At 40.8% G+C, this 15390-nt stretch overlaps 1 protein-coding gene across 4 annotated transcripts in view; it reads left to right on the top strand.

Moving 5' to 3' along the window:
• Positions 1-15390, top strand: part of chaf1a (chromatin assembly factor 1, subunit A (p150)) — a 66870-nt gene that overhangs the window by 4714 nt on the left and 46766 nt on the right. For all 4 annotated transcript variants that reach the window (XM_072482732.1, XM_072482730.1, XM_072482729.1 and 1 more), the window contains exons 2-3: positions 300-353; positions 3789-4603. In XM_072482732.1, coding sequence (XP_072338833.1) covers positions 302-353; positions 3789-4603 — 867 coding nt within the window. In that variant the 5' untranslated portion in view covers positions 300-301. The remainder of the gene's footprint in view (positions 1-299; positions 354-3788; positions 4604-15390) is intronic.

The raw sequence follows: 15390 nt of genomic DNA, 5'->3' as shown, positions 1-15390 counted from the left end.
GCCTGATATGTGGGACAAATAAAATTGGATAAAACTAATAATTTGTGCGCCTTTTAAAAATATATACATATTTAGTGTTTGTCTTTGAACGCATTACCTAGTACAATGTTTTGGCAGTTTAATGTTGTGGTATTACAGTTTTTGCTTTTAATAGAATTAGAAATAATGAAGTGAATAATCATTTGGGGCATATGTTGGAAGACATTAGAGTGACATTATTTATTTTTCAAAAATTGTTTGGTTTTCTACTTTTTTCCCCAATTTCTTTCTGCGAATAACTTTTTTCATTTTCTTTGCAGTAATGGAGGAGTGCAAGTTGAAAGCAGTCACTCCAGCAAAGAGACTGGTCCAAGGTAACTAGTTCTTGGGTATCAATATGTTGCATTTCTTGATTGTGATATAATGGGTCACAGCATGCTCCTTTCAGGTGTCTAAAACTTAAGCTACATTTTAGCCTAGACCATAAATGTCTCCCACGGTTAAACTTTACCCCTATTCTTTCATCTAGTTGCACACTTGAATGATTTTCTGAAATGAAATCCTTTGCCAAAGTGGTGCTTTGTTTGGAAGTCTAGTTTGTGGCTTTATTTCTCCATCCCCTCCCCTAAGCCTCATTACTGTGAAAATCTCCTGCGTCCTTGCACTAGTTGTACATTTTTATATGCAGAGACACCGTGCTGATGTTAAGGAGCATTCATTGCTTTTTATGGAAAACAAGTTGCCTCTGCAGGAGGGCATGGTCAAGATGGCACCAGTACTAAATGGACCCCAGCACAGCTGAATGTGCCTTTAGCCAATTTTTATGATTTAATACTTTAAAATCTTGACTGTTCAAACTTTTGATTTTTCTAATTAGGGGGCAATGTTAGCGTAGCCAATCCACCTACCCTGCACATCTTTGGTTTGTGGGGGTGAGACCCACACAGACATGGGGAGAACTCCACGTGGACAGTGGCCCGGGACAGGGATCGAACCCAGGCCTTCGATGCCGTGAAGCAGCAGTGTTAGCCACCTTGCCCCCCTAAAATCTTCTTATTAGGACAAAGTTGACCACCCTCGTGCTCCATCTATTGACGATCCAGCATAGTATAAAGTGCTCGTGTGGACACTAACTGAATGCAGTATCGTACTCTGCTGTGATGCTCCAGTGGTCTCCAAACCTTCTCAAAGCTCACTTCTGAAGAATGGTGACTTTGGGTGAAATACTGCTGTTGAAGCAGTGGAGCTGCAGATCAGCATGAATCTGTCTGGGACCAAGCAACAAAAGGTTATCCATGAAGGATTTTGTTGCTGATGAGAAATATGAACTTGCTGTTTCCGTATGCACGTCTAAAAATTGTTGAGGATTTTCCTCTCCCATGTCTTAAGAATAATTCAGTTGCATTTTGTAATATTGCCTGGACGAATTTGGGATGTAACTGCAGTGCATGTAAAGAACAGTTTTGATGTCTGAATAAATGAAATTCTGCAAAGCAAATTGATCTTGTATCTTCTACTTTCATTAAGAGACAGTAAATCTTCAGAATTTTGTGTCATTGGTAAAATTACCGTAGATTGCAGCATGTAAGTCGACCCAAGAAACAGGGCAATTCCATTTTTTTGTGCCAAAATAAATTTTTAGACTGATGCGCTGTGTATAAGTTGATGCGGCTTTTCTGCTAAGGAATGCTAAACTTATTTTGGAGTCACCCTGAAATTTTCACCTCCAAAATACATACTTTGCTCATCTTGGAAGTCATCGTATGGGACCAAGCTGGTGTTACAGACCAAGATGATGTGTGGGAGTTTAAGACTTTCCTCCACAGGGTAGAGTTGCACATGGTAACTGACAAACAGAAATAGGTCCTCTGGCAAGAAGAATGATGTACAAAACCGGTTTCAAGCTAATTGTTGTTGTAAAGTTTGCTAACTTGTCAAATAACTGTGCTGCAGCGAAGGAATTCAGTAATGGTGGATAAACTAGCATGAGAATGGAAGAAACGGCCATCCACCCCAGAGATGCCCAAGAACACATCTGCCATGAGAATAGGGGCCAGCCACTGGCTTGATCTTGAGAAGCATGGATTGGGATGTGTCCTAAAGTCATCAGAATGCGAACATCATCACCAGATATGCAATGAGTGTATAAGCACTTAAGTGGACCAAATTAAACAGAGTCCAGCAAAGGTTTCAGAGTAGCAACTAGATTGTGTAGCCCTTCATGGAACAAAAATGTCTAGAGTTATGGAAGAAGATCAAGATCACTCAGACGACCAAAAGACCTCCATGCCAAAATTACCAATTTCCAGCGACTTCATCAGAAAGCAAAAACATCAGTTCCCATTATGTCCCATTGGAAACTTGGATGAATGCCCATAAATTTCAAAATGCCCAGCACCCAAGCTGTGGAGTGGAAAGATTCAAACAGTTCTGGTGAAAACCGCAGGACATGAGAAAATTCGATATACTGTGGCACCAATCTGCATGGCTGACTGCACAAAATTGAGGCCTATGATTACTTTCAAACATAAAACCATGCTGAACAAGTTCCCTGTGGAAAACTTTACACATGTCCATGAGATTGGCGATATAGAAAGGATAACGTGAACTTGTGGATCATGGTAACATGTGAAATGCATAATGCAGTTCATGTGGGACATGTTCATAACCTATATGACCAATGACATCCAGATTTACCTGCAAAGGAATAACAGCCACATTGTGTTTATATGAGTGGGTCTGACGTCTGTCGTTCAATCTTTGGATGTGTACCTTCAGTAATATTCGAGGACCGTTTTTGCAACGGGTGGAAGACTGATGGAGAAAAAGCCTTCAGAGAAAATAGAAATCCGTGTTGCTCCTCTTAATGTTTTGCCATCAAATTATGGGATGCAATTCACACATGAACTGCCATCAGATTGTTCAAAAACATTGAAATATCAAATTCAAATGGATGGATAGAGCAAGTTGTGGATTAAAGGTATTCTTACAGTCTTAATTCATTTCAGTAAAACATTTTTTTGACTTAATTTGAATTGCCACTTTTTTCACATTTCAAATGGTGACCACCTAACACCAGTTTACATTTTAAACTATGTATAATTGATGCCCACTTTAAAAAAAAAAAAAAATAATAATAATTTGGAGGCTTCAAAGTTGACTTGTATGCTGCAAACTACTTCAATCTCTTCATTATGCAATATGAATTATTTATGGCCCCAGGAAGTGAGTTCTTGGCACTACATTTCTGATCACTGCATACCATTTGTTTTAAACTGCGCTACTTTTTTGTTCATCTATTCAAATTATTGGCTTTATTTGGTGTATCCATTCAATATGGCATTTATCCATCTTTGATCTACGCTGAGCCAATCTGGGTAGTAGCAGCCAACCGCAGGATGCAAATTGCATGGAGACGCTAGTATAATAATGAGGGATTGCTGTATTTTTGGAAATGCTGACCTATTTGCCTGCTTAACTGTACATGTAAAGATTGCATTAAAAAGGCATGTTGTTTTACTGATGTCCAAACCATTATTACCTCCTGTCATTTAAAAGCAAATTAACTGCCGTGTTATGGCCTTGTGGCCGGCAGTCTGCAACAATACTGTTCAGGGTAACTAATGAAACTTTTGAATTTCTGCTGGTTATAAAGTCCATACTTAAGCACGAGTGGTTAATCCCTGCACTGGAGGAATTGAGGAAATTGAAAGACCCAATGCTGATTTATTTTTTGTTTAATATGTTGAAATTGCTTCTTGTTTTGATATCAACTTAACGGAGGAACTTTGTTTATGCTTATATTGTAGCACGATTGCCTTTCAAACGGCTCAACCCTGTACCAAAGTCAGAAAATGAAGAGACTACTGATGCCAAGCGGACAAAAATTTCTACCAGTGCACCAGCACAACTAGCTACAGTCAAACTGATTGCATCTGTCGAAGATGTTGAAAATGACTGCAAAATAAACTTGGATGACCAAACTGGAAATTCTGAAGCAGTAGATGGTGATCTGGCTCCCTCTAAACTTGTGAATGGGAAAGGACCTCTTGATGATTTCTTGCTTTCCATTCAGAAGAATAATCCTACGGTTAAGATGCACAGTAGTGAACTCCATTCCACAATTGACTTGACATGCGATTCTAGCAATGAAGTCTTGCACAGCATAGGCACCACAGGTTTAAAAATGCTGGCTTCTGCTAAAGATCTGAGTAAGAAAACAAAAGCTGATTCTGAAAGAAAATGTAACTGGTTGGATAGCCTGAAGCTTAGTGTAAGTCAAGAAGTAAATTCTAAAAATTCACCTGGACAGAGTAGCAGGGAAAGTAAAGCAATTACAGGACAACAAATTGCAAGTGATAGCCCTATTGCGAACAGTGTGTTCAAAGGCAGAGTGCCAGTTGTGGTGTTAAAAGATATATTGGCTGACAAGTCATGCTGGACTAGGAGTCTAGAAAAGGGCATAGTGCAAGTGGAAGGAACTGGGCCACATACAAATGAAAGCAGCGAGTCACCTGTCAGTTCCTTATCAAGTTCTGTTTCAGCTACTGATAGCTCACCAGAAGCAAGGTCTCCAGCGGATGGAAGAAGTCCCAGATCTGCATTTTCAACACCTGGAAGCAAGGTTGATATGAAATTATTTTTCTTGAGCATTTTGACATTTGGGGGTGGAGGAAAAGAAATAAAAGCTAGTGTCACTCATACATTAAGGAGAACTTCAATTACACCACATCCGCTTGAATTGTGAAATATCTAGTAGAGTAATAGTTTTTATAGCACGGGAAGAGGACCTACGGCTCATCGTGTCCATGCTGGCCATTAGATTGATCAAATCCCATTTTCCAGCACTTGGCCCGTGGCCTTATGCTATGGCATTTGTAGTGCTCATTGAAATAATCTTTTTTTATTGTCACAAGAAGGCTTACATTAACACTGCAATGAAGTTACTGGTGAAAAGCCCCTAATCGCCACATTCCGGTGCCTGTTGGAGTACACGGAAGGAGAATTCAGAATGTCCAATTTACCTAACAAGCACGTCTTTCGGTTCTTAATCGCATCTCCTCCACCCTCTGCTAAGGGTAAAAGCTCCTTCCTATCCATGCCCCTCCTTTTATACATCTCGATCAGGTCCCCTCACTGCCTTCTCCGCTCCAAGGAAAACAACCCTAGCCTAATCATTCTTTCTTTGATAACTGAAATGCTCCATCCCAGGCAACATCCTGGTGAATCTCCTCTGCACCCTCTAATGCAATCACTTCTTTTAGTGTGGCGATCAGAACTGCGCACACTACTTGTAATGTTTTATGTAGCTCCATTATAACCCTCCTGTTCTTGTATTCTATGCCTCTGCTAATACAGGCAGGTATCCCATATGCCTTTTTAACCACCTTATCTAACTATCGTGCTATCTTCAGGGACCCATGAACATGCACACCAAGGTCCTCTGTACTTCCTAGGATCCTACCATTCACTATATTCCCATGCCGTTAGTCCTCACAAAAGGCATCACTGCACACTTTTTTTCAAGGCTCAATTCCATTTGCCTCTAGTCTGCCCCTCTATATCATCCTCTAATCGGCTTTCCTCCCTATTTACCACACCACCAATTTTTGTGTCATATGTGAACTGAATGATCCTATCTCCTCCATTCACAACCAGGTCATTAATGTACACTACAAACAAGGGACGCAGCACCAATCAATGGGGGACACCACTGGGCACAGGCTGCCAGTCACTAAAACAGCCTTCGACCATCATCTGCTGCTTTCTGACATTAAGTCAATTTTGGTGCCAAATTGCCCTAGATCCCATGGGCTCTTGGCCAGTGTACAATTATGCATGTCTGGAAAAGATTTTTGAAAATCATTTTATTGAGGCATTTGTGTATATATTTCGAACTATTTAACAAAGATGAAATACCACTTGAAGGTGTGACGAGCAATTTTGTAAATGGAGTGGTGCAGTAGTAGCACCTATTAATTTACTTTTGTTTTCCTGATCCAATTTTAAATTGACAGTTGTTCCGCTTTTGATTGCGCGCTCGTTTTGATGGGTGAGATTGCCATTTGATTAATTTGTCAATGTTGGCTACCATCTATGTTTAAATATTTCTTCGTAAACCGCATAAAACTTTCAATTCTTCTGCATTATTTCTATTATAAAATCGGCACAATACTTTTTTTAATGTAATGTGAATCGCTGAACCTCACCTGCCTATAATACTTTTGCTTGCCTCGTCTCCCTAGATGGGATTGTGCTCATGAAATTTAGACCAGCTGCCTGGCTTATAGTGGGCGCAGTGGTTATTCCTTCTCATGTTAGTGAGGGGAAAGAAACACACTCTTTCAATGAGCAGCAGGTCAGACTGTTTCTGAAACAGGAACCTAGGTTAAACCCACAAAGGTAGGATCACTCCAAAGACCCACTCTTTGCTATAAACATTTTTATTTTAAAAGAGTCTCTCTATTTCTATTACTTAGAATGGTCACGATCTATCAGCCGCTCTGCGCCCCAAAAGCAGCAGCGCGATGTGGCTGGTAAATAACGGGAGTCTCTGCTCGAGATCTAGCGTGATCTCGCGAGACGTTGCAATGTGAAACCCGCTCATTGTGGGTGGGATCATGTTTTGGAAAATTGCATATTAGAGCAAGACAGCTAGTCTCATTCTAATATATAGTTTCCAGGTAACCAATACCTGTTGGGATCTATCTTTTTCGCCTTGGAGACCTTGGACGCTCGCCATTCAATGCCGGTATTCACAAATGGCACTGCCAGGCCTGGGCAACTTGGCAGATGGGTGTTGGATAGAGGAGGGGTGTTTCTCTCAGTGCTGCAAGCGCCTTGGAAACATGCAGTAAATGTGCTTGCTATGGGACTCTGAGCACGATCTAACAATGTCTTTAAAGCACATGCTCAAACTTTTCCAGTAAGTTGGCTTGTAGCCATTCAATCTAGAGACACTTTTTAACATTTCTCAAAGACAAAGAGTTTTGTTTTCACTATTGCTAGCTTTCCTTGTCTTCTCTACTATATCCTTTTTAATAAATAAATTTAGAGTACCCAATTACTTTTTTCCAATTAAGGGGCAATTTAGCGTGGCAAATCCACCTAGCCTGCACATCTTTTGGGTTGTGGGGGTGAAACCCACGCAGACACTGGGAGAACGTGCAAACTCCACACGGGACAGTGACCTAGGGCCGGGATTCGAACCCAGGTCCTAAGCGCCATAGGCAGCAATGTTAACCACTGTGCCACTGTGCTGCCCTTTCTCTACTATATCCTTAAGATTTTTATAGCAATGTTCAATTGTTGTTTTACAAATACTAGTTCCCTTTTTCAATGAAATAGTTTCAGTTAATTGTCACTTGAGGAGAGTACTGATGTTGAACCATCTGTGTGTGGGCCGGAGAGAGATGTTCTTAACTTCATTCATTGAATGGTCTTTACCAACCTTGAACAACTAGTGGAAACAGTATCAGTTACACATGATCTTTCTCTTTTCTCTCTCTCTCTCTCTCTCTCTCTCTCTCTCTCTCTCTCTCTCTCTCTCTCTCTCTCTCTCTCTCTCTCTCTCTTCTCTCCCCCCCCCCCATGACCCTGTGGGGAAAAAAACTTAGATTTGTCAAGCATTTCTTTTCAATTGTAGCATTTTCTGATGTGAATCTTCATTGTATCCAAATTTCAATTCCCTCCCTTTCTTTGTTAAAGCAGTTTTATGACGTACCTACATGTATTTCTAAACCAACCCCTTAATGTCTTTGTAACGGACTGGTTTTAATTGCAGTGCCGTGTAATAAAGTATCGGTCAGCACTTGCTTCTTCTCTTTCGTCGTTGCTGCTGCATTTGCAGATGGCCAGCAACAGGCAGTGTTTAGTGTTACCCAGCTTTCCTTGTGTCTAATTCTGGAAATGCTGAAGAGGAAGATCCAAGACTTGGGCTGTAATTTACTACCGTTTTGGAAAATCATGAATTGTGTTGAATTGGCAAACAGAAGGGGCAGCACGGTGGTGCAGTGTTGGTTAACGCTACGGCCTCACGGCGTCGAGGTCCCAGGTTTGATCCCGGCTCTGGGTCACTGTCTGTGTGGAGTTTGCATATTCTCCCCGTGTTCACATGGGTTTCGCCCCCACAACCCAAAAGATGTGCAAGCTGGGTGGATTGGCCATGCTAAATTGCCCCTTAATTGGAAAAAAATGAATTGGGTACTCTAAATTTAAAAGAAAAAAGAATTGGCAAACAGGAAAGAAATGCAAGTTAAGAAAGTAACATTTTTGTGGCAATAAACTTTCTCTTCCACTTCCATAGGAAGGGCCAAGGAGGAGAAAGAGAGTAGGGGTACTGTAGGCACTTGTGTGAACCTTATTTCCTTGAGTCAATCTTTCAGCCCACTTCCACACCAGAGCTATATATACCACAGCTATATGAGGTAATTTGTTCGCCTCTGGCGAAAGCAGCTGATCTGTTGGCTAGCAAAACTATACAGCCAGATTTTGTAATGATGTTACATGTGGCTGCTGACATTCCTAGCCATGTTGTTTTTGGTTTTATTCTCATCCTTGTGCAGTTGCTCAAATGAACCAAACTGTAGGACCTGAATAAAGATTAACAGCAATCAGTCATGATTAGCCTTGTTCTCCTGCTGGAAGGACTGGCGTAACAGACTTAACTTTGTCCAGATGTTAATTAACTTGCTGTGCACTAGGCATATCTTGTTTCTGGCTTTCACCATTTATTTTTGACTATTGTGTAAGTGAGCAATGTTAGTGGTTCTTTGACTGGAAATTTTCAGCCCCCCACCAAGGGGTTTCCTGCGGCGGAGGTGCCGAGCCATTGTCAAGCAATTTGCGTGGCTGCCGCTGGGGGTTGACTTCAGTGGAGCGGAAGGTTCCGCCGAAGGGAGTCTGCCCTTTGTTTCCAGCTGAATGCACTTGATAATCTGAAATTCCATTCTTCAAATCTACAGTGTCTCCCCATTTAAAAATGATCAGTCTGCACATTTTCCACATAATTACTGATGACTCTGTCATTGAGAAGGAACTAAGACTCTCATTGAGAAGGAACTATTTGGTTAGAAAATGGCCCCTTATCAAATTTGTAGCCATTCTAAGGGGCAATATCGGCAAGGTTGAATTTCTTGTGAATGCATAAAAGAAAAGATGCTGAAATTTTAAGACTTAGAAAAAGGCTCGGTGAAGCAACATGAAGGGCACTGATATGACTAAAGAAAAGTGAGACAAGAAACACTAGAAACTGAAATCTTGACGAAGAGAGTATTAATTGAAAATTAATCCACTTTTAAGACTTTACCGCTTTCTTAATCCATTTAAGATTTTATTGAAAAGGGCATGGTGGCACAGTGTTTACCAATACTGCCTCATGTGTCGTGGACCCGGGTTCGATTCCGGGTCACTGTCTGCGTGGAGTTCACACATTCTCCCCGTGACTGCGTGGGTCTCATCCCCACAATCCAAAGATGTGCAGGGCAGGTGAATTGACTATGCTAAATTGCCCTTTAATTGGAAAAATGAAAAGATTTTATTGAAAATGATTGTGGAGCTGAAGCACTAGCCTGCACTATGGAAAATAGTCTCACTAATATTCCTGGACTTAATATTTCACCCATCTGCTAAATTCAACTTTTTTGTTTTCATTATATTTCTGCCAATCCGTATACTAAATTGCTAAATTACATTTTAAAATGACTATTCCCAAGATATTTGGTTTGCCAAATATTAGCTATAATGTATTTTTGTCAAACTTTTCAGCAGTTCTTGTCTTAAGCTGCTGCTTAACTGGGGCCTACTCTGGTTTCTTCAGCTAAATTGTTATAATCTGGGCCTTGCTCTTCTCCAGCTTCTAAATTGTTAGTAAAACTTTGTGAACAGGTTGCAATAAGTGATGCTTAAGAACATGAACGGTTATGACATTCTATATCTATTGCAATGTGAAATGACAAACCTTGCTCAATTTCAACAACCAGGCACTTTGGGATAAGTTAATAACTTTTACACAGTGTGATTCTTTGTTTTTTAAAAAAAATACCCTTTTAAACACAAAATATTGATTTGAGATAGCGCAACACTAAGAAACATACTACTGGATTTGTGAATCTTGCATGAATTTCCTGTTTCAGCCCCAGGCCATGTGCCAGTTTTGGCTAGGCTGCTCCTTGGTCTGTCAGTGTGAGTCAGTTGTGAGAGGTATGCATGGCTGGCCTGCAGTATGACCATATTGTTTATGCAGTTTTCATAGCACAGTTGAGGGTAATAGGCAATCTCTGCCTTTTTCCCAATCCCACATTATGGGAAGTTGATGGGTTTTTATTTGTTACCAGTAGATTAATCCCATCTGGAAGTTTTGCATCTGAAGGTAGTTTTCATGCAATTGCACTCTGAGCATAATCCTCCTTGTATGTTGCATGTCAGGAAATTGTGGGCTCACTCAGCTTAAGTTTTTTAACCTGTTTAGTTTCAAAATATGTGGGCAACACGGTGGCGCAATGGCTATCACAACTGACTCATGGTGCCGAGGTCCCCGGTTCGATCCCGGCTCTGTGTCACTGTCCATGTGGAGTTTGCACGTTCTCCCTATGTTATGGAACGAAGGAGGTTGAGGGGAGACCTGATAGAGGTATACAAAATTATGAGGGGCATAGACAGAGTGGATAGTCAGAGGCTTTTCCCCAGGGTAGAGGGGTCAATTACTAGGGGGGCATAGGTTTAAGGTGAGAGGGGGCAAGGTTTAGAGTAGATGTACGAGGCAAGTTTTTTTTACGCAGAGGGTAGTGGGTGCCTGGAACTCGCTACCGGAGGAGGTAGTGGAAGCAGGGATGATAGGGACATTTAAGGGGCATCTTGACAAATATATGAATAGGATGGGAATAGAAGGATACGGACCCAGGAAGTGTAGAAGATTGTAGTTTAGTCGGGCAGCATGGTCGGCACGGGCTTGGAGGGCCGAAGGGCCTGTTCCTGTGCTGTACATTTCTTTGTTCTTTGTTGTGTGGGTTTCACCCCTAAAAGCCAGAGATGTGCGGGCTAGGTGGATTGGCCACGCTAAATTGCCTCTTAATTGGAAAAAATTAATTTGGTACTCTAAATTTATTTTTTAAAACGTTGTTACTAGTTTTTTCTCGTATTCTTTGCCATTCCTTATATTCTTTCCAATCTTCTGACCTGCCACCAGTCTTTGTGCAAATACATTGGCTTTAAGTTTAATATTGTCCTTCGCTTATTTTAGTTAACCACGGACAATGGGCTCTCCCATTGGAATGCATGCGTACATTCTGAAATATCCCTTTAAAAATGTCTGCCACTGAGTCTTTATTGATCTATCCCTTAAACACATTTGCCAGCTAGCTCCACAATATCCTGAAACAGAATTAGAAAAAAGCATACTGCATAGGTGTGCTTGCAAAGTCTACTGGCTTCTGCCAAGCCCCAAAATGTCAGTTATCTAGTCTACCTGCATCCACAGTTCAATGGCTCCATTGTTACACTGAACCGTTGCATGTTAATTATTAAGTTTTCAAATTTGGAGTGCAATCCCTCCCTTCAAAGCAAAGTACATGATACCAACCCAGTGTCACTCCTTCGTGTATCAACTTCAGCAAATGCCAGCAGTCCAGTTTACATGGGTGGCATCACACCCAGGACTGCTCCTGCCCTCATCCACAATTATCCTCCCTCGAACCTTGAGAGCCAAAGTCAACTGTACATTTCTAACTGGCCGCTCTTTTGAGAAAAGGAAATCAGTTGACACAAGACATTGATTGCATCTTGTGTACTATTCAGCTGGCTAGGACAATCTTACTGCAAACTGAGAAACCACAGGTGCACGTGCCATGAAATTGCATCTTTTAAAACTTTTTACAAAAATTTAGAGTACCCAATTCATTTTTGCCAATTAAGGAGCAATTTAGTGTGGCCAATTCACCTACCCTGCATATCCTTGGGTTGTGGCGACGAAACCAGGCAGTCAGCAATGTTTTGTGAAGAGGAAATCATGTTTAATCAATTTATTGAAGTTCTTTTAAGGAGTAATGTGTGCTGTGGATAAAAGGGAACAGGCGGATGTATTGTACTTACCAAATACCTTGTGGAAAGGTGCCACATCAAAGGTTATTGCAGAAAATAAAATCTTGTGGTTTCGGGGCTGACATTGGTATGGATTGAAAATTATCTAACCGGAAACAGTTTGCAAATTTTTTTTTCTGGTTGGCAGGATGACAAGTGCCACAGGTATCCATGCTGGGGCTTTACCTTTTTATAATTTATGTAAACGACTTTGATGGAAGGTGTGGTTGCAGAACCCTTAATTAAGAATCTTATCTCGCTCTGGTTTAAAATTTGCTGATGACACAGTAAGATAGTAAATTGTGAAGAGGACCAAAGGGAAATCAAGGGTGAGCAAAAATCTAGCAAGTGAAGTATAACATGGGCAAATGTGAAATTGCCCATTTTGGCAGCAAGAATAGAAAACCACCTCTAAATACTTGCCTTCATTGGACAGGCATCGAGTATAAAAACTGGCAAGTCATGCTACAGTTTTATAGAACCTTGGTACGGCCGCACTTGGAATCTTACGCACAATTCTGGTCGCCACTACCAGAAGGGTGTGGAGGCTTTGGAGAGGGTGCAGAGGAGGTTTACCAGGGTGTTGCTTGGTTTGGATGGTGTTAGTTATACGGAGAGGCAGAATAGACTCTTGACTGTTTGCATTAGAATGATGGAGATTGAGGGGTGACCTGATAGAGGTCTACAAGATTATGACGGGCATGGATAGAGTGGTGGGCAGGCACTCTTGAAACATAGGTTTCAGGTCCGTGGGGCGAAGTTCAGAGGAGATGTGCGAGGCAGTTTTTTTTATACAGAGGGTGGTGAATGCCTGGAACGTGCTGCCAGGGGAGGTTGTGGAAGCAGATCATTAGTGGCGTTCAAAAGGCATCTTGACAAATACATGGATAGGATGGGTATAGAGTGATACGGCACTAGGAAGTGCTGAGGGTTTTGGCCAAGGGTGGTACAATGACCGGTACATGCTTGGAGGGACGAATGCTTTGTTGTTCTTTGTTCTAAATGGTGAGAGATTGCAACGCTGAGGTGCAAAGGAATCTGGGTGTCCTAGTGAATGAGTCACCAAAGGATAGTTAACAGGTACAACAATTAATTATGAAAGCTAACATTTGTTCTCATTAATTGTAAGGGGAGGGTGGCACAGTGGTTAGCACTGCTGCTTCACGGCACCGAGGACCCAGGTGCGATCCCAGCCTCGGGTCACTGTCCGTGTGGAGGTTGCACATTCTCCCCCTGTCTGGGTCTCCCGCACAACCCAAAGATGTGCAGGCTAAATTGTCCCTTAATTGGAAAAAAAATTGGATAGTCTACATTTAAAATTAAAAAAATTATTGTAAGGGGAATTGATCACACAAGTAAGGAGGTTATTCTTTAATTGTACAAGGCACTTGAGACCACATCTGGAGTATTGTGTCCAGGAATGGTCTCCTTCTTTAAGAAAAGAATTAATGCGTGAGAAGCAGTTTAGAGAAGGTTAACGAGACTAATACCAGGAATGGGCGAGATTGCCTTTTGAGGAAAGATTGAACCGTTGAGTTGCAATCCACTAGTATTTAGAAGAGGTGACTTGATCAAAACTGTTAAGATCCTGAGGGGTATTAACAGGAGAGAATATTTTCTCTTGTCGGAGAACCTAGAACTAGGGGGGTCACCATTTATATTTTTAAAAAAACGGCGTCACTCTTTTAAGGCAGAGATTAGAAATTTTGAGGGTTGAGAGTCTCTGGAACTCTCTTCCTCAAAACACAGTACAAGCAGAACCCTTAATTAAGAATCTTATCTTGCTCTGGCTTAAAAATATTCAAGACTCTGCTTGTACTGTGTTTTGAGGGAGAGAGTTCCAGAGACTCTCAACCCTCAATTTCTCATCTCTGCCTTAAACGAGTGACGCCTTATTTTTAAATGGTGAAAGATTATTGGGAGTAGACGGGAACGTGGGGTTGAGGTTGCAATCCGATCAGCCATGACCTGATTGAATGGTGGTGGCCAGGCAGAGCAGACACAAAGGTTCGAGTGACCTACTCTTTGTATGTTCATAAGTTTTGAAATATTTTACACTGCAGCACTTAATTGTATTTGTGTATCCTGTTTATGTAGGCATTTATTATACTGCAGAAAAAAAGTTTTTATCAGTCTTAAAAAGGCATTGCTGTATCAGTGGGACACTGATATAAGGAGCAAGTGTATTTTTAAAACCGGCACAAACTTTATTTGATGTTTTACACCCTATTTATCAGGTCATGACTAGTTTTGTCGTTCCTGCAATAGCTGGAGTTGAGTCTGGATCCCAGAAGTATGCAAATTCTATTGAAATCATTCAAGTGTGATCATTTTACATGATCTTATCCTGGACGATTGTGTTGTGTGGCTAATCCTATGTTCCTAATCATGATTCCTTGTGTTTTGTGTCCTTTTTTTTTGTCTGTATTCTTCAGAGATGTAAGGAATTGGGTGATTTTGTAGGGAAATGCGAGGTTTGTCTTTTTAAATCTGGCTATTAATCCATTGGAAACTGGTTGACAAAGTCTCTCCCATGTGAGCAAATAAGATTTAATGAGACTTGGATTCCAGAACTCTGACCCTGGGCTAATATATTCGCTCAGAATCCAGCTTGGTTTAATACCAATCCAAATCCAGATTAATGTTGTAGGGAATGCTTAAGTTTCCTCCTTGGTTTTAATTTTTTTTTTTTTTACTGGTACTTAAATATTGCTGAAATTATTTGAAAAGGGAATTGTTGCGTCTGTATCGCCTCTATCAAAAGCTTCTGACCTCCCAAGCATATAATCCAGGCCAAAATAATATATTCAGCTAATAATCCAGATTTGAAACTGAGTTTATTGGTATGTACTCCATTCCCAGAAACCCAGACCTTTTCGAACGCCGAAGTATTCGAATTGAAGGTCCCTATTTTAGCATTTCATTCATTACCTTGTGGACGATTTGATCTTAGCAAATCTGATAATTTTTACTTGATCTGGGTCATTAAAAAACAAATAAGATTTCTCTAGTGCCAAATATAAATGTAGAAATTCTGATGGGTGTTGTGTAGATGCTTCATTGATGTTTTGATTGGAAGTAGACTGACAATTTTACACATACTGTGTCCATTGAGCCAATAACAAAGTAAAATGATGGCGGTTGCAAGTTAAGCTAAAAGAGAGTTAATGCTACATTTGAGATCCATTGTCATAACTAACCATTCTTGAATTGGAAATCTTTCAGAACAACCCATTTTGCTTTTGGATCCTCTCCCTATGCACTTTCAGAATGTTCTCGTTTGATTAAATTTTGAATAATAATATAATAACCTTTACTGTCACAAGTAGGCTTACA

Source organism: Scyliorhinus torazame, chromosome 18 (genome assembly GCF_047496885.1).
Source record: "Scyliorhinus torazame isolate Kashiwa2021f chromosome 18, sScyTor2.1, whole genome shotgun sequence".
In the NCBI taxonomy this organism is placed as follows: domain Eukaryota; kingdom Metazoa; phylum Chordata; class Chondrichthyes; order Carcharhiniformes; family Scyliorhinidae; genus Scyliorhinus; species Scyliorhinus torazame.
This window is presented reverse-complemented; position numbering and strand designations above follow the sequence as displayed.